This window comes from Clavelina lepadiformis, chromosome 8 (assembly GCF_947623445.1).
Source record: "Clavelina lepadiformis chromosome 8, kaClaLepa1.1, whole genome shotgun sequence".
Taxonomy (NCBI): Eukaryota; Metazoa; Chordata; class Ascidiacea; order Aplousobranchia; family Clavelinidae; genus Clavelina; species Clavelina lepadiformis.
In genome coordinates this window covers 15,944,931-15,965,064 of record NC_135247.1, presented here as the reverse complement: position 1 = coordinate 15,965,064, position 20,134 = coordinate 15,944,931, and the positions used below count along the sequence as shown (strand labels likewise).

The 20,134-nt window shown below is 38.1% G+C and overlaps 2 protein-coding genes across 3 annotated transcripts; one reads left to right on the top strand and one right to left on the bottom strand.

Annotated features, from left to right (window-relative positions):
* Positions 1 to 3,344: 3,344 nt before the first annotated feature.
* Positions 3,345 to 7,580, bottom strand: LOC143469476 (beta-1,3-galactosyltransferase 5-like). Of its 2 annotated transcripts, none has more exons than XM_076967181.1 (5): positions 5,952 to 7,580; positions 5,665 to 5,870; positions 5,351 to 5,466; positions 4,840 to 5,065; positions 3,345 to 4,389 (listed from the first exon to the last, which is right to left on the bottom strand). In XM_076967181.1, the coding sequence occupies exons 2-5, from the start codon at positions 5,775 to 5,777 to the stop codon at positions 3,810 to 3,812; spliced, it is 1,035 nt and encodes a 344-aa protein (XP_076823296.1). In that variant the 5' UTR covers positions 5,778 to 5,870; positions 5,952 to 7,580; the 3' UTR covers positions 3,345 to 3,809. The 2 variants fall into 2 exon arrangements, with proteins under 2 accessions (XP_076823296.1, XP_076823297.1); XM_076967182.1 differs by having other exon boundaries at positions 6,264 to 7,580.
* Positions 7,581 to 14,056: 6,476 nt separating this feature from the next.
* Positions 14,057 to 20,058, top strand: LOC143469699 (uncharacterized). Its single transcript, XM_076967485.1, has 5 exons — positions 14,057 to 14,634; positions 17,388 to 17,837; positions 17,987 to 18,112; positions 18,347 to 18,508; positions 18,652 to 20,058. Exons 2-5 carry the CDS (start codon positions 17,479 to 17,481, stop codon positions 19,679 to 19,681), a joined length of 1,677 nt encoding a protein of 558 aa, XP_076823600.1. The 5' UTR covers positions 14,057 to 14,634; positions 17,388 to 17,478; the 3' UTR covers positions 19,682 to 20,058.
* Positions 20,059 to 20,134: the final 76 nt, after the last annotated feature.

Below are 20,134 nucleotides of genomic sequence, written 5' to 3'. Positions count from 1 at the left end.
ATATCATGGCAATACATGAAGGCTTCTCTGCTTTCTGTTGTCGATTCCATATTGACATATTTCTTGAATCAAGCAGTTACATTCCACGCTTTTATGAAACTACAACTTCAAAGCGAGGCAACACGTGTTTTGAGTCAGCGCAGTTGACAAGCTTTTTAAACGTGTGGTATAACAGAGTCGTCATCTTTTTAAGGCATTTGACGGTTACTGATGCAAAATTGCACAATAGTGTGAAATTTTATGAACCTAGAACCACCACTCATCACTCTGCAGGGATAGGAACTAGGGTTAGTTCGGATATCAATAATTTTTACTATCCGGATAACGGATATATCCGTATATTTGAAATTTATCTAACCGGTTAACCGGATAATAACTGCTAAGTGAGACAATCGATTTCACGAGGTTTGCATGAAAAATGGATTGTAAAATCATTACACAGTTTTATTGTAGATCTACGTACACGCGCAGTACGAGCGAATACGAGAAAAATCACGCAAATTTAATGTTCACTGCTTCTGCAACGCCCTCCTTATAAAGCACAATGCATTAATTGTGGAATCCTGTAGACGGGACCGGATAAGATAGGATTGTTCTTTGTGTCAAGAACAATCTTATGTTTTAAACCAAGGTGGTTTCTCATTGCTCCTGTAGATCCACCTTTACAAGAAATCATGTTTTCACAGGTTTCACATTTTGCCCTCTCACCATTTCTTGATCGTAGAAAGTAGCCCCAAACTGGATTATCACTTTTGAAACGTTTAAATTCCATCTCTTAAATTTAGTCACTTCAAACTAGGTTGTAGTCAAAGCTTTTCAACTGACACTTCACAGACTTTACCTTGCCATGAGAATGCAGTCTTCTATTAAAAGAATCATTCATTATGCTTTCTTTGTGACGTGATAGTAAATTTTACGAGTACGGTAGTTGAAAGTATAAGACAATAGAAGTGTGAACAAAGGTTTAATTGCGCTCAGCGGGAGTCAGCCTCTACGTAACAAAGAATGTTCAAACTTACTAAAAAGTGTAAAACGCATTAGCAACGATACTCTTTTAGCCGGTTAACCGGCAGAATTATATCCGGATATCAGATAGAAAAAAAACTGCGGTTAATCGGTTAACCGTTATCCGGATAATCCAACCCTAATAGGAACAGATATTATTTTATTGCTTGTCTGTTTTTCCTGGAAAGTACGAGTACATACATGGTTGAAAGTGGAAAGCAACTAACTTCAATTTTACCATTCTTATCTAGTTTCGTTGGATGATTGCATCCTCCAACCAAAAATGGGGGAAAAAGAATCGACCTAAATCGATGCCTGTGCCTTTTTTGCTTAATAATTCAGTTGACTCTTCTTGTAGGCCTATATAACTTACTATATGATTAGCTTGTGTATTCCTATTACGTATGGAAAAGCAATACGGCTAAAGTCGTGAAAATTTGCATATTTTGGATATATGCTGTAGAGCAAAAACTTGACGTGATAGAAGAAAACTGGCGGCATTTTTGAAATCAGCACACCGGAATTAGCCTAAATCAAATGCAAAATCAAAGTCAACAAATTTTTTTTTCAAAATTGTTCCCCAGTGTAATTTACGAAGGAGTCCATTCCGTTTCTTCCAAGTCGCTCATTATAGAGTTCGAGTATCAGATGTTTTATAGTAAAAGCTCAAGACATCATCTCACTTGCGGTAAAAAGAGGTGTTATATGTAGGCTGATACACCGAAATACTGTAACCGAAAAAGAAAATCAAAGTTTTACCCGTCACCAAAGACCGAGTAAGTATGTTATGCGAGCTGCAGCTTAAAGCCTACAACAAAACCCTGGTCAAATTTGTAACTGGTTTCTGCAAGCTTTGCGTGACAATTTCGACGCCAGCCAGATCGTACGATTGCCAGGAAAGGTGAAATTATTTTCTAGAAAAAGATTAGTTGTCTGCAAATAGTCAGTTGAGTTGAATAGAAAGCGTTGAACTTAACATTGCCACACTTAGTTTGTCAGATAAGTCAGCGTGCTTTTTATGCGTTCTTAGTAGGGTTGGATTATCCGGATAACGGTTAACCGATTAACCGCAGTTTTTTTTCTATCTGATATCCGGATATAATTCTGCCGGTTAACCGGCTAAAAGAGTATCGTTGCTAATGCGTTTTACACTTTTTAGTAAGTTTGAACATTCTTTGTTACGTAGAGGCTGACTCCCGCTGAGCGCAATTAAACCTTTGTTCACACTTCTATTGTCTTATACTTTCAACTACGGTACTCGTAAAATGCAAGAGTGAAATTTAGTATCACGTCACAAAGAAAGCATAATCAATGATTCTTTTAATAGAAGACTGCATTCTCATGGCAAGGTAAAGTCTGTGAAGTGTCAGTTGAAAAGCTTTACAACCTAGTTTGAAGTGACTAAATTTAAGAGATGGAATTTAAACGTTTCAAAAGTGATAATCCAGTTTGGGGCTACTTTCTACGATCAAGAAATGGTGAGAGGGCAAAATGTGAAACCTGTGAAAACACTTAGCAGTTATTATCCGGTTAACCGGTTAGATAAATTCCAAATATACGGATATATCCGTTATCCGGATAGTAAAAATTATTGATATCCGAACTAACCCTAGTTCATAGCATCGTCGTATAACAACATCTGACGTACTGCGAAGGGATAAAGGACAGAGTGCCGAACATTATCTTCACTTGTTTGCAACCGCCAGATGGCGACCTATGTTTGAACCAAACCAGGGCTTTGGAGCCGGAGCCCCGGAGCCGTGCATTTTCACCGGAACTGGATCTGGAGCTCTTCGTGAAATTCAAATGGAGCCGGAGCAGGAGCTGGAGCCAGTTGTTTGAAACATAGCTCCGGCTCCGATGTATTTCATAAGATGCTATGCTACTAGTCTACTACTATTGGCTAAATTCACATAATTTAAGAGCAACCCTTCACAAAATTAAGAATTACTGGGATTTGACAGCAGAGCAGTCACATGTTCATAGCTGCAACCGATGGTATTGACTACTGACTGACCCATTGAGCTAGATATTCCAAATTGAGCCTTCATCCTTAAACCTCAGTTTGTGACGTAATGGAGCCGGAGCCGGAGCAGTGGTATCAATGAGCTCCGAAGCTGGAGCTAATTTATGATAAAAGAGAGCTCCGGAGCTGGAGCTGGAGCAATTTAAAATTTACGCCTGCTCCGAAGCCCTGAACCAAACACCATAGAAAAGGTTAATTTAAAACTTTGGTCTGAACGGGTGTGTTGTTGAAGACCTATAGTTTACCTTCTATGACGTAGTAGGCCCTCCAGCTACATAGTACGGAATACTACAACTTCTTCCGCTCACATTACTTCAAAATAACGTTGTTTTTACGAGGCAGGCTGCATTGAAGCCCGCATAAACATCAATCGTACTAGGCTATAAACGTCTAAAACTTGATGATACCATTTTTACTGTACTGTATCAAAAATGACGTGAAAAAAATAAATAAAGTAAATAGTTTGCTCCATAATAACAAAAACAGTTTTCCGACCGGTGTTTGTGTTTGGAACAGTTCAAATAATAAGCGTACAAAATAAACATAAGGAACACAACAAAGTTCATTTAACATCTATTTCCAATATTTTTTATAGTATAGCTAATTACAGAAACTTTTGCGAATGAACACGTATCTATAAATGGGCTAAAAGTTCAAAAGTTTGCGGCTGGTGTGGTTGTCAGCGTATCACAATTTAATCAACTTACGCCGTTGCCTTGCATCCGTATACAGGCCTGCCAACCAACACCGTAGCTTGCCGTTACGTAACCCGCCGATGCTATAACATGCACTTACATCTGACATCTTTTTGATGTTTTATGTCCATAAGGTCCCATTCAAGTTGCATTTTCTTCATAACCACGTCGTTAACCGTCCCAAAATGTTTGGTTAAATCGGGCATCTTATACACAAGATGATCGGACATGTTCAAACGTTTTCTAAGTATCCCTGTTATCCATACATCGTCCAGCCGAAGCATGGGTGCAGTCCTAGATTCATTCCACAGATTAGTTGCTTTCAGAAGAGGCATGACGTACATACCACCGTGACAATACGTCGGAAACGTCCTCTGCCGGTATTCCCTGAACGAAACGTACCATTTCCAACCTGGTCGTCTTACAGGCTTTTCGTTCTCGCCTTTTATAAACATGCACATGATAGGCATCAGGTCCCTATAGTTTGTATAAGAAGTTGAGTTTAATGTTGCCTCTCTTGATTCGTTTATGATATTCTTCACGCTTTCCACCAGGGTGTGAATGTTGATAAGGAAGTCGTCGTCGGCCGAGGCATACAATGCGTGCTTGTCCAGATGCTCGCTTGCCCATTCCATTCCAGCTAGTACTTTGTACGGCATGTTACTGGAACAAGAAAAGAACAAGGTAAAGTAATTTGGGCATATAGCTTGAAGCGTAAATTGTCCTTGCTTCACGCAGCGAACTTTATCACGGGACCAATAGGACGCGACAGCGAGATAAAGGAACAATCATTTCAATCCTTTCGGCTACACAGCTGTCATAAAAGTCAGCAGGGAATCGTTGAAAATCGATTTGACGACGACACAAGAGCTCTACGGGGTCACGTGCAGGTACATGACATAAAATCGCGAAAAATTACCTCTGTACCATAGAATATATATGAATTATTCAACTCAGTTGGAAACAATCTGAGCGGTTTTGGCATAAAATCACAAAGAGTTGTCGATAAACCACTTTAATAAATCAATGTCAAAGAGTGGCTATTTTAATAATTCAAGGCCACAACAGTTGAGGACGGCCATAGCTCACAATAGATGTTCCACAAAGACTTACTCATAGTCATCGGGTCCATCGAACTGGAGGATGTCTCCATATCTCTCTTCCTCCTCATCAAGCAAAGCGGTGACGTAGGGATCCTGAGTCTTCCCAATCAGGAATACAGTTTCAAAACGAGCCCCGTTCACGTAACTCAGCGATGTCCAAGTCTTCCTGAGGAACTCTCTTCTTCGGATGTAGTCCGCCTTCGATTTGATAAAAGTCACCATCGTCCAATTAATCTCTGTTAGTCAACATCAGTAGGATGAAACAGAATTTCTTTTTAACGTTTTTTCCAGACAATTTTGACAGTCTAGGCTGAACTCTATGTATCTGAAAGTTGTTAAACATCACTTTGCTTTTTTCTACCTTGTTGATATTTTATAATCGCCTGCGTAATGGTAGAGAGTTGTCGTTACTGGTTTATAATTTCACTTACAGTTAGGTAACACTTCAGTGGCCAAAATTACAGTTGCTTTAATTCTCTTTCAACAGCGGTTAACGATTTTTACAGAAGTCGACTACTTACTTTTGTCTTGCAAGCAGGCGTCATCGTCACAAATACGCTCCAAGATCCTTCTGGGCTGCCTCAGGTAGAAATTTTTAGGCCGCAGCTGCACAAAGCCATACAGAAGCGGTTCGTGCCTACAAATGGCGTGAAAAACTTATAAAAACGTGCTTTATACAGCCAAGTAATACAGAAACATCACCATTTATTCAATATACACAAACCCTTTAGCCACTACCGACAAACAATATAGCCAAGGCGGCAGTTTATCGATTTTCGAAGAGCACATTTTATACATTACGTAGCAATTTTGGACTGAATTCAAAGTAACCTACGATCGATTGTAGACTTCGATTCGCAATATGATGGCAATCACCAAGTAAGAAACAAAGCCAGAGAAAATGATAAGGGCCAAACATAGGTAACGCTTGACCAGTGACGATGCCATTTTCTACTTTCAACCGGTAGCGAGGATTCACCTCAAGTAGCCTCAGATCAACGAAACTCGTTTTGCATAATTTATTTCTATAGCAGCTCTTTTCTGTTGTGAAAATATAAATAGTTCTGAATACTTCAATGCTTGTAGACATTCCCTAAATTTCTTTTTAAGCTTTATACTTACCAAGCAAAGCTAACTTGTCGAATAGTATTCTTTTAGCAATTATTCCTGGTTAAATATCAATACTAATTTTAACACAACACAACTTGCGGTCAATTTATTACAACAACGATTGATAACATCATGAAAGCATAAATTCACGGCTAAATTAGTATCCTTGCTAATAGCTACTTTTAAAATGCTACCCTGGTGTATTTCAAAGTGTTTAGAAGTAAGCCTATAGCTATAGCTTATCATTTATTTGCCTTCTTAGTACAATGCACTACATGCACAAAACTGATTTAGCTTAATATATGGCTAAGAAACCCACCTTACCTGAAAGTTTACAACGTTTTAGCTTGATGTTTGTTGTCAGTCCAAATTCTGTAACTAGGCCTACTCTTATTGTGAACTGTTTCAATCGATTCTTAAGATTGTTAGGGGTTAACGTCTGGCTTAAAGTAGACATAGCGAATTTATCACTCGAATCTCAAGTTTGAAAAACATCATTTCGGCTGCCACATGAATATTGCTTCCTGTTGGCCATTTTTGTACATGTTAATAGCTTCACGACTGTGTCCCTTGTACATGAAAACTATTGCATTACTCAACCAAAATACGCAGTGACAAACGCCTCATAAAATTCGAGCGAGGCCTCATATGACCTTAGGCTGTTTACAATTCCTCGCCTGTACATATGATAAGAGAGGAATGACTTACTTGTACATAAACAGCACTGATAGTACCGTTAGAATGCGCTGAGAAACATATCGATTTTCTGGCTTTACAAACGGATTTCTAGCATTAAGTTTTGAAAGCGACTGTAGTGCGCAAAAACACTTTTCCATCTACATGAAAAAGGGATCAGATTCAGTTAAAGTACATGATGACAATCGCAGCTTGTAACTGTCTAAGTTCATCTTGCTTCCGGCTAAATATTACGTAGTAACGATTTCAAATCCATGGTATAGCTTTGGTGAGGTCGCTCTGTATTTCTCGAAACTTATCATGTATACTGTACGTAATAGGTAATTACGGGTTAGTTAATACTACGAGCAATCATAACGTTCGAAGCACCTATAACCGCCACGTGTTATTTTTTCAACGTTGCTTATTCACGGATGGCTGTTATGATATCGATTGGATTATGAGTGGTACTTTGAGCAAGCAAAAAGTCTCACTTGGCCATACTAAAAGGACGTTTGCTAATATGTGTCCTTACGTAATCTGCTTTTAATAATCACAGATCTAATCTATATTTGTCTGCCCATGGCCTGAACGTTTTCTGTATCTAATGACGCGCTAATTGCATTTCCAACTGCGAACTTGCAGCTCTAAGGCTTTAGTCTGAGAATGGCTTATTCTATATATAACCCGGTCTTGCACAATAGGTTAACCTTAAATTTATTACAGCTGATATAGCCAAAAAAGAAATGCCCTTGCATAGGCCTAGTTCGTTTTTCGCTATGTTAAACAGACGCTCAACATTCCCATTTAGCTGGTCTGCTGCTATTATTTGATTTGTCCTGATGTGAAATGCAACTAACTTTCAAGTGGATTTGAGAAGTGAAGTTAAACCTGCATAAGATTACTGTAGATTCCCTAATTCGCCTTCCGATTTTGTTCATTTCTTATTGTTCAAACCTTTTCTCAACTTTCTTCGACACAACAACGAAGATACAACAAGATAGTTTATTCCAAAGGGTGTTTTTTCAATACCTTGTCGCTAACAAGCCAAATGTTATGCAATAAAGAAGTGTTAAAAGAAACATGATTTCCTTTGCTGAGTCCTTGCCTGTCTCTTGTGGTTTACACAACCCACGAGAGAATAACATACTCGCTGGGTTAGAATTTGGTTGGTTGGTTGCTCTGGTGCTTGTATAGGTTGGAAGGAATTCTAGGGAGTTTTGGTTAAAGTTACAAGCCATTCGGCCTGTGGTTTGCTGTCCGTATTTATTTTTTTCTGTAGTTCGCCATTAATTCCTCATGCAAAAGCATCAGGTTACTTAAATAACCTACCAGTAATTTGATCGAGCTACCAGTGTCAAAAAATGACGTTCTGTTACCGTGCTAAAAACCACTTCCATCGTTGTGCCTGATTTGGTTTCATATACCACTTCATATCTTGCGGTTTTGGCGTATTTTCCTGTTCAAGGCCAGTATCTATGCCAATATTTCGATTACCAAATACTGCTTTTGCACTTCTAGTAGCCACTGTTGCTACATAGGTTGTAAAGCGGTAAATGAACCCATTTGACCACTCGTCTTCTGACACGTAATAAGGTCGTCACGACAACGTAGTTAGTGCTGGTCATTGTTCATACCTCAACTTGACAGGTTGATTCGACGTCATCAAATGCTAAGTCACTACTCAAAACTCTAATTTAACAAACCTGCTACGGGTCGTGGCTTTTACGTTTGCAATCTTAAACTATGAAAATATAAAATAACGTGATATTTCTCTGTTGGTCGAAGCGTTCTTGGTTTTAATGATAAATTCAAAGTGTTCATAGAACATTTTAAACAAACAGCCTAATAGTTCCATCAACTCGGCTGCTTTAATGACGTCCCTTTTTCGGTTAACCTCTGGCGCAAGCCTCCTTCTCTGTAATTCCCCTAATCCTAGTTCTCCGTCTAGCTTTGAAATTATTACGACATAAAAGTTTTATGTACATTGCTGACGTTGTAATTTTTCATTGCACGAGACTGTTGCAACCTACCTTGCGCTTTTCTAAGCTTGTTATAATGTCTGTTAAGCTTTCTGTACTGTAATGTTTATTTGTATACCAGAAAATAAACAGTTTAAACACCACCTTAAACAGTTTTGTTTCGTAGTCATTTTTCTTAACTAACTTACTGTTGATGGTAATTTTGATGTTGATTTCGAACGAACTGCTGAGCTGTCTAAATAAATGGTCGTATCAACGACCTTCAGTACATGCGTAATTTATCACTGTTGTAGGTCAAAATTTTGTAGCAAAGTATCAATGAAAATCATTGATTAATCGCTCTTTCCTTTCATGACGTCATGCGCTGTATACTGTCTTTATGCTGCACTTCACCCTAAATATGCATTCTGTTCACCCTAAATATGCATTTTCCTCTGTAAGCATTTTCTGTTGCCAAGATTTAAAAGTTTATAGAAAAGTTATTGATTGCCACGGAAGACATTGTTGGCGCAGTTGCTGAAACTTGTCCCAGAAATGTGTTTTTTGCTCACGCGCGCTTGAAAACATGACCGTTAGGTAGCAACAATGAGCGAAAACTCCGTTACTTACACAATTAAGCGTCAGTATAAGGGTTTAAGCAGTTGTTTTGCAGTTTTTCAACCAATAAATAACGCCTGTACGAGTATAGGATAATAATGTATGAATTTATGTGTTATACTATGGATACACCTATCTGTACAGTTTATGTAAAATTCTCATAAATGCTTGATTCAAACATTTCGAGACATTCCTATCTTTTCACTGTAGATATTTCCGCAAGAAAATTAGCCATAAAACATCACGTAAGTATTCTTTTGGAAATATCCGCATCGCTGATATGTATCTTGTCCCAAGCATCATCGATGCAATGCAATGCAATAACACAATGAATTAATAAGCATATAAAATATAGTTTTTATTTTGCCTTATCATAAATGCTTACCACATTCCTTCGCATCATAATGGTTGGATCATACAAAGAATCCCAAAGAGCAGGAGCACGCCACTCAGTTGAAATAAGGATTTCCTCCGTTTGAAATTCTATAAGAAAAGCTCTCGTTAGAGTTCCTTCTGGATTATAGACTATATAGTGTGCGACTTCCTAGCAGGTCATGTTACTTGCAAATAATAAAGCGTGTCACATATGGAAACTTACTGCTTATAGCATTTTACCGTTGTCTACCGGTTTCAATTGGAGCTGGAGTTTTCGGTGGTTTACAAACCGGAAGTATAGTAAGCTTTGAAGACAATAATTACTGTGATTGACAGGAAGAGTCATACGATTTAGATGAAAATGAATGAAATTTTTCAATAAAAGGACTCAATTTGACTCAATGAGACTCAGACCTCAATTCGACAAACTACAGAGACTGCAGTTTTTTTTCATGTCATATATCGTCCTTACAGCCAGGTAACAGCAATTTTCATGGTTAAAAATTCTATAACCAAAATACATGGTAATAACAATAAGTTTATTTTTTATTTATGCTGCAATTCCGTTTTTGGTGAAGATGTTGTACACACATTGCCGTTTTATACGCATTTTTGTTTCACAATCGTTTTGTGGCGTGCAGTAAAAATCTTTTGTTTGAAAGGCATTCTGTTTTGAACAATGCCCTCATAGCCCTCAACTGGTCACTTGCTAATTCCCAGCACGCACTTAAAAGCTTGGGCCAGTAGCTTTTTATTAAACGAATTCGACAAGCTTAATGCTTTGCCGTTAACCCCGTGCTTTGTTTCAGCCACTCAACGTAAACCCAAGTGCCCGCTTGGACATAATTCTTATCGCTTTTATTCAGATACTGATACAGAATTGTAGAACAAAATATCTACCTAAGCCGTATTGATTTTGCTGATAAGACAGCTATCGAAAATTTTTCATACACGTTTGTTTTTCAATTGGCAACTGGCGTGGAATATTATGTAAACCGTAAGTTTCCGTGAGGTGACATTTTCTATTTGCCGAAATGCATCTGTCGCATCATAGAGACCTCGTTGTTCTCGAATATCCCTCGTTTCCTTGGTAATTTGATCTGACAGCCGTCGATTCAATAACGTGCCAACGTTTGTTATGTACCGAGAAATGGAAAAATGTGTCTCTGTTTTCGTAACTGGTTGATAGAGCTGATGAAAATGAAACTACTAAACGCAAATGGATGTTTTGTGTCCATGAAATCAAAGCTTCAATGGCAAGCAGTCAACGTAAAGCAGTAACTACATACACAACAAGATTTTCCTTTTTTCACATTATTCGTCTGTGTATAAAACCTGTCACCAACACTTAGGACTTTTAATGAAAACACCAAACGCCAAAACATGGAAATTACAGACCAGCGTTCCGCAAGGTTGTAGAAATTCCAAGGATATAACATCCTTGTCAAATGAACTGTAGCTTATCACTGGCCGTTGATAGATTGATTCTTCCCGCTCTAATGAGCAAAACGCGAGGTCTGACCCCGTACCAGATGGCATAATTGATGTGGTAGGACGCTGTACACGAATTTAGAGTAGACGAAGAGGGAAAACCTGGTTGTAATAATTAATGCATGGCTGTGTACCTCTGAGTTGTCTCGGTGATTTATTGAAGTATATTTAGAGTATTAGAGTGAAAAAAGAAAGGAGAACACGCTCTATTGACAAGTAGAGTTTCTATTTATTTTCTTATGAAATGCACCATCCAATTACAAACACACGCTTGTATAGCTGGGACGCAAGCAAAGGCGAAGTGCCGCATACGCTTCCATAAAGTTTCCCTAAAAGCGAAAGTTGATCTATCAGGCGACTATTGATATGGCGCAATAACGTAGTAAAAAGAACTGTTCATGGACTATGACTTAGTACCCAGACTTATTTGTAAACTGGTCCCATATAATAAAATTTACTGTTTCCTACGACTGCCTTACAAAACCGGCCAAATGCTGTTTGCAAATGGTACTATTTGCGCTAAATATTGATTTAAAGATGTTGTAAAAGTGCTTTTATTAACTTGTAATTGCTGGTTGCTAACGACCGCTGATTAAATTTGCTTTAGTAAGGCGCGACCGTCACATTTGCCGTAGGAATACAAGAATCTTAAAAAACGTGTTTTTCATTTATCGATCCACCACCCCAAAGACTTCAGTATTACCGCAATTGTGTCCGCTCCATAGTATTAACAGCTGTTACCAGCGAAACAGTTTGTTTTAACAGCAAACGTCTTTATACACTATACCTTTAGCATTAGACGCGATGAAGCACACTTTAGACAAAGCAGTCATTTGAGCCAATACACCATGGAATTGTCAGATGCTGTTGTAGAAATTGTTGCTATAATGCGCGCAGCTTGAAAAAGTTGCCTAGCCAAAAACGTACCAAGCGAATTCATTTTGAACAGTGGCTTTCAACATGGGGGTCATTAGCCTTTTTTCTAGGGGTCGCGAAAGCTTTCAATGAGTATAAAGTTAATACATGAGTTTTGTTTAACAACAGCATCATTTAGTCGTTTTTATTTTGCTATTGTGAATACACAACAGCATTACATAAGTTTAGCTGGAAATTTTAGGAGGTCGTTTGATTATATTGGGTTGCAAAATGGGTCGCTGAATGAAAAAGGTTGAAGTCAGAAGAAGGTTGTTTAGCATTTTTACAGCAACAGACTCAGCCCTTCCGTCAGGTCGATAAACGTTTTGTCTCAAAATATTGTGCTGAATGATGATAATAACTTTTTGTTGAGTGAAAAGCATGTGGGATAAAGCACCCTTAGTATCGTTGTCTCGTATCGGTCTTTTCAACGTCGTTTTAAACAACATTTAATCACTGGAACGCGGTTGATGTTAAAAACATGTTAGAACCTGTTTAGGGCGACTAACGTTTCTTCGCCAAGAGTACGCACACTATTAGATACTTGGCCGTGCGATTGACTGAAAGTGCTTAAACTATTGTTGAAGTTGACCCTACTCGTCGTTTGACAAAATTCGCGTTTTGAATTGAATTAGCTTCTTGTAGCGAAGAGAAGATACTATCGTTGTAAAAGAGAACGCTGCTGACGCAAAACAAGATACACATCGATCAGAAAAATTAGGATGAAATCCCATTTCTATGATTCCGCAGTTTCCTAATAAGACGCTTTATTTTTGGCCGCCAGATTTAGTCAGAATAATGCAAGGCTAAACAGCTGAAGCTGATGATCACTACCGTATGTTACAGTAGTATTCCGTGTATTTATTCTTTTTATACTGTAATCCTTTAAACACCAATTTTAGGGCTTGCCTCAGGATTCGCTGACAGTAGCTTTTGTTATGCGGCCCGCCCTTTATACAGAGCATTGCGCATTGTCGTTTTAGAAACTGGTTGTTATGGTTTTTGTGGTTAAATTTGGAACAAAGCATCGTTTTGCGATGAACGTGCCACAGTAGGCCCTAAAGGTGACATATAACTTGGTAATTTCAACTTGTTTTGAAACAATATTTTTCAACCTATGGGGTAAACAGGCCCGCTGAGAAAGGTTCTTCCCAATAAAGCCATTATAAATTTCTTTGACCTTAAAAAATTGAAAATAAAGTTATTGACGTCTCGCGTAAAAGGCATTGTATATATTGATTGTTTTATGATGTCACTTATACAGATAAAAGCTAAGCTTAAAATTGAAGAATTTTGCAATACGCAGCCCATTTTGGCGTACCCTTTATTTTGCTCGTAGGGATTTATTTAGCACTCAGGTTTGAAGACAAAGGTTAGTCTCAAATTATTTCATCCAGTAAGGCCGGGTTAGCAAATAAAGCCTGCATACGTTTTGCCGCTTGATTTCAAACGAAAATGTAACAATGACGCGGACCACAACACTTGTGATGTTGTTAATTGCACTTTATTAAGAGCTAATTAGTACTTCAGTATTACGTCAGGGGTAATTTTAAGTGTTTACGTTGTGCTAGGAAAATCGTAATAAGTTTTTCTACCTCAAAACGTCAGACCTTTGTTTCTTGTAGTTATTACGTCACCACACAGCATAGCCAATGATAAACGTTGATGAGCACTTGAGTAAAATCAGAATCCGTCGAATGATTTGTGTTCGATCATTCCTTCATTAAAGTTTACAGCCAAGCTCAATTGCGTCATATTCGTGATGATATCGTTGGAATTTATTTACGTAGCTGTTGCATCCGTCTTCACTAACTGTTGAAGCAAATGTTTCGAACCTTTTAAAGCCCGGTTTATCACAGGGAGCAAGCTTATAGGGTGAGGTGGCGATTGACGTTTTCCTTTTCCGTTAACCATGGTTTCCTGCCAAACTGACCGAACGGGGCGCGGTCAGATAGGACTAGCCGTATTTGTTCTTAACCTTGCTGACCGAAGCCATTTCTGTTAATTTTAAAGTTGCTATGACTGATTCGTTTTATTCTGGGTTGTTTATCTTCGAGTTTGTTTATCACTTGGAGAAACCCGTCGTTTCCTCGAACGTGGTTAGATTGACATTATACGAAGCAAGAGATGTGTTTTTATAAAGCCTCATATACATATCCGGGGCAGAACTTCTTTGATCCTTGTTCTAAGTAGGCCTACTCGATGTCCACATTCTTCGCACGACAGCTGATAGTTTTTGTTTAAAAGCGCAACATTAGTTCTTTAAAATGAACAAAAATAAAGAGAGAGAGGTTTTTCTGCCGGTACGCTCAGCGATTCAATGAAAACAACAACTTAACCACTGTAGTCGTGGGAATATGGGTGCTTGGTCGCTTTATTTTACTTTTAACTACGATGTACTAATATACTATATTCTGTACGTTTTATTGGCACGGCTTAATCGTCGATGAATGCTCGATCGATTTTGTAATTGGAGACTCCCGGAGTTACTATTATTCCCGTTAAATTAGCAAATGGATGTGTTTTAACGACTTCATGGTCTACAGGCACTTCATAGCAGTTGTCTTGGGTTAGCGCAGGGTGCATTTCTATGCAGATGTTTCTTCCTTTCATATAGTTCTGGAATTTGTGATCGAAACAAACTGATACCACCCATCGAAGTAAGCAAAATTGGTAATTTGTAAGTTTTGTTATTGCTGTGCATGCGCCGAATCCCTGCTTTCTGTTTAACGATGCTACACCTATGAAACATTTATGACGCAAAAGCAGCGGTGGTTTTAATAAAACACATGAATCAAAATATGTTTTATTTGCTAACATAACGCATCATCGTACAGCCTATGATACGTATAAGGTTTAATTTTAGATACCGAGTTATGGGAAGATTTCATCAGTTTGATGTATTCTTGTATGAAGCATAACTCTTTTGTTTGCTCTGCCATTGTAACGAAAGTGTTTTCGAGCGCTGAGAGTTATGTTCCGTTGTAATATTTTTTCCAGTGATGTCGTATTGTCATATTCACTTGTAATATTAAACAGGTGCTGTCGGGATTTAGGGGCTTTGTAATTTCAAAATTGCTCCTGAAAACGGTAAACAGTGAAACGTTATCTAGTTCTTCCATTGCGTTTAGCCTTGCGTGGTATGTCTCAGTGTTACGCTTAAGGCAAGTTTTAAAATGATTTCGGTTTTAGTGATTTTACAAAATTTGTGAAGGAAAAGTAACGTCGTGTTCTGTTTATTCATTTAATAATAATTGATATACTGCTTTGTATCACGAAAGTCTTACAACAGGTAAAATGAAAACAAGCTATGTTGTATAAAAGTCATTTATACGGTATCTTGTCATCTCCGCATATCTTATGCATAAATATTGGCAAGATCCCTATTTAGAATTCGTGCAGTGATTCGTGAATGATTCATTAGTTCTGCGCCTGACGACAACTTTACTCGTTGCTCAGTATTTACTGTTTCAAGACAGCTACAGTGTTTGTTTTCGTAAATATATTTCTCTTAACTTTTTTTTGTCCAAGCAAGTGTTGTGTGGTTGATGTCAAGCTCTTGAGCAGTTTTTCAATTTTGCTGCTGGTACCGAACATGTTTGTGAGAACCGATTGTCTCTGTTTTGTACAGTTGACATAGCATTTCTTGAGCGGTAAACCATTTATGTTTCGAACGCGTTTAAGGTTAAGCGTTCGATTTATTATGTACAAAGGCGTTGTACACTCAGTATAGACTTATATAGGCAAAACATTACGCAATATATAGTCCAACTAGTATTTGTTAATACTGTAGGTTCAGTCAGAATATGTTGACTTCTCACAATAGTAATGCGACAAGACACAAGATACACCGCATAAAGCATTTTAAGTATAATTGCTGTTTACGGAAGTCTTTCTTTATCCTATGAAAAATGATAATCAGGTTTCGCTTTCGAGTTGTTCTTGATATGAAGGCTGCAGATATTTTAAATTCTGTAAAACGTGTTGTTTGCCACAGATTTTCTCGATAGGCTTGTTTTGCTGATACGACGTCCATTTTATACGTTTTTATTCGTAACATGATCGCAGTATAGGCCTACATTCAATGAATGTCGCAAAATATTGGAGTTTTAAAGTGTTACAACTGAAATTTTGTGAGTGCTGTAAATTAGTGTGAATATCGTCGATGGCTTAATGTTGTGTCGCATAAAACCCTGAAACTAAACTTTTATAGCGTTTGAAAACAGAAAGTCATTTACTACAGCCTGCTGAATTCATCTACATGTTAAAGATTAATATAGTGAAAAAGTTACGACAAAAGACAATGTTTACCGAGTTATGGAAAATTGCTTATTCCTAAACGTAATATATCATCTCAAAAGACGCATTACTTGAAAGTTTTATGAGCAAGTTAAAAAATGTTAAAGTAAATATTCCATAGCGTTACCGTAGCGTCGTCAAATATGATTACGATCGCTGAACTGATTTTCGCCGCATCTTACACTCTGTGTTGCTAAGTGGTTTGTTGCAGTGGCGATAGCGTGTTAGCGTTATGTGATACGCAATTCACATTCCCTATTACACCAGAAACATGCAAAACATTACTATAATATAAAGGTGACCTTTCATACAGCCACCAGAAGTGTACAAGCGTACACGAATCACTGGTTGGTGTTCGATGAATGCAATATTATAATTTCCACGTTTGGAGCCCATACATGAAGCATGCTCTCTTTGCAAGATATTAACGGAAGGAAGCTTCACGCAGCTAAGCTTATGTTTCTCTATATGCGACGAAACGCAGTTTTTGTCACTGAACAAACAGGGGAATTGTTTTGACAAATTATTACCAGTTGACTTAGCCATTCTATAGGAAGGACATCGCTACAGTTTGCAATCAATTTATTATATAGACCGTTATTGTCGGAAGAGTACCGGTGTCACGTTATCAAAGTGTTTTGATAAGGGAAAGATATAGTTAGAGCAAAACCTACAGACATTGCCTTCTGTGTGCAAGGTGCTGGGATTTGTGGAAAGTGAGAGATAACTAAACTGTCACCATAATCTTTGTATGTTGCTTTGTGCCATGACGTTTAAAGTTTATGTAAACTGTATAGTGTCTGAAAACAGAAAATACACTACTGAAAATTTTACATCGTAAAAGGCACTAAATAGATTTTGCATAAAACTTAAAGCTGTCGTGTCTATACTGTAGAGTGGAATAGGTAAGAAGCAAAGTACTGTAGGCTACTTAGAAAATGAAATGATTGGCGTGTGCAACGCTCAAACAAGTGCACTGCCAATCTTAACCCCACTTTAAAGATTTACTCGAGTGCTTTAAACTGATATAATAGGCCAAGTTCATATCAAACTAGAACTGTCAAGTGCTCTCAACAATCTTCTTCCTGTTTTTAACTTTTTGTTCTTCACGCAGTGCTTAAGATGGAAAATGTAACCTTCATCTGGCATAGTTTCATCATGGCTTTTATCAGCTGTTCGCTTTTGTAAAGTTTTGATTCATTTGAATGGAAATGAAAGACCCACAGTCTTGCTTATCTGTTCACCCAACTCTTGCCACTCCACTCGCTTTCGAGAGAACCCGTGTGAGCAAAACCTCCCACGGCCGCTTACTGCAAGATGGCGCTAAAAAGACGTTTTCGGTCCGGTTTGCCGACAGGCAGAAGAAAGATGAAGAAATCCTTTTCGCCACTGCAAAAGAAAATAACGAAACTCTTGCAAAATCGGGAAAATTTCGATGGCCCATTACGTCATACTACCACACGTCAACTTTTCCATCCCTATATGCTACGTTCTGCGCCGGAGGCATGAGAAGCAAGGCGACAACAGCATTGCCTACCACGTCTTTTCACCCTGCTTTCAACAGGTATTGTCATCTAACGTTTTAAATAAAAAGCTAAATCCAGAAATAAGACTTTGATTAATTATTATCGGTACACGACAGCACATTGATATCATGAGAGTCCGCATATTTCTATACACATTGAAAAATGACCAGTAGACCAATTATTTTAGGTCTTCAGCTCTTAAAGTGGTTCACTCAAGAGAACTGAACTCACATTCTCAAGAGAAAAATCCGAGCAAAATAAAGGTTAACGACCATAACACTGAAGCCAATCAGAATGCCAGATTTCCATGGAGGTAACGTGCTTGCATCTTTTTCATCAACGTGATTGTTAGAAGTAGGCTTAAAAGCCGGCAAACTGCACCGAAGTAAACTTTACGTTAGATTTGCTGTAAAAATGACGTTACACGACGTGTGATGTCTCCTGTAATATGAAAAATAATATTTATAAAAATAATACATAAAATAATAATAATAATATTATAATATTATATGGAAATAATATTAAATAATATTAATAATACCTAAAGGCATTGCGGCCGGGCTTTGACGAATCATGAAGACAGCTTGAACAATAACCTCACCAACTTGACTAAAGTCAAGGCAAATGGGCAGGAAGAAAAGTTGAATGATGCAGCTAAATCGGGCAAAGAAAATTTTGACACTGGTGCAGAAGCGAAAAGTGAAAAGAAGTAAGAACAATGCAAGGTTTATTCGTCAGTGTCCGCTCTAAACCTTGTACAAGTAATGCGTGATGCGTCCACTATTGTTTTATTTGTAAAGGGTTCTAAATTAAATAAACCGTCATATTTTTTCGTTGCTTGCGTTTATTCAGGTCCACCTCACATGAAGATCCAAACAAAGCAACAAAAAAAGCTAACCTAATCTCCTGTACCAAACGAAGGCTTTCCGTTAACTCTGCTGCGCCAACACGCGGTTGCCCAGTTCGCTCGTTGTCACTGAGCAATTTGAACCAAAATGACAGTTCTAGCCATAACGTGAAATCGGTCATTACGAATGGTGTAATTATGTCAGTTGTTCCGATTAACACTTGGAAATATGACTCCAAGACAGTTATGCCTATATGGCATGGAAAGAAGGGTGATTATTCTCGCAAAAAAGAAACTCCATCTCGTCCGACCACTGCCAAAACCAGGCCTCACTCAGTTTATTCCTTTTCCTCAAATGCAAAAACAGGAACAAGGAAAACGTCTTCCCTTCGCAAACACACAAAGAGTGAATCTAAACTTGCTTTTATGAGCTATTACTCAGCACAATGGGTGGACGCCGATCCAACCGGTACGAAAGAAAGTAGGACTCGGAAAGGATCCAAATTTAGCTCGAAATTGCGAAAAAATCGAAGTTTTTGCATGAATGCCAATAACAACACGGCGACCGTGCAATCGTGCACTAATCTAAGCAACGGTAGTTCAAATCAAAACAAGTCCAACGCCCCAGTAACCAGTCCGGAAACCACGGAGCTTACCATCGTTTCCGATGACTCTCCGAAGACTCGCAACGTTTCCACGGACATAACCAGCGTGCAAACTAAAAATATTAGCAGTTTGGATTCAAACCAGCAGGTTACGAAGACACTTCTTAATGAAAAAAACCGCTTGTCTGTGTCAACTGTTACGTCGTTAGCACGTCACAATGAAGAGTCACAATTCCACAAAGATGCTGTAATAAAATCACAATCGCCATATAAGGGAACAAGAGGAAGATTATCAGCCCCTGCGTTCCTCTCATCTGACCAACTTGTTATTCGAGAGTCCGTGGAAAAAGTCCAGCGCTGGATGAAGGGACTCCCTAAACATTTCGATCCGATTCACCATGTTTTACCTCCGGTGCAGCAGGATTACTGAGGACTAACAAGTAAAAAGAAGCTTTTGACGTCGTGTCTTGTCGTTTTTTTTTTGTGGTTCATCGCAGCAATCAGCTCTTCTGTTGTATATCTAACGTCACTTTTAATTTTTTTCCTGCTTTTTGTACTCAGAAGGGCCGAGGCGATTTTTACGTTTATTGTACTTAGAAGGTTGTTCTTGCGTTAACTACTGTGGAATTTTGAGTTGCATAACTCGTATAAGTTGTAAGTTAAGGAGATGTTTTCTTATTTGAGAAGCTTCGCCTACACATCAACTTTGTTCATTATCTGATATAGTGTGCATTCTTTTTTCATTGCACCTTTATACCGTCAGTTGCAATAAACTTTTCTTCACAAATAAATCATTTTCAAACAGTGCTGTAATTGGAATTATATGGCAGTATGTTGGTCATTTAAAAAAAAAAACTATCCCGCAATTTTGCAATCATAAAAG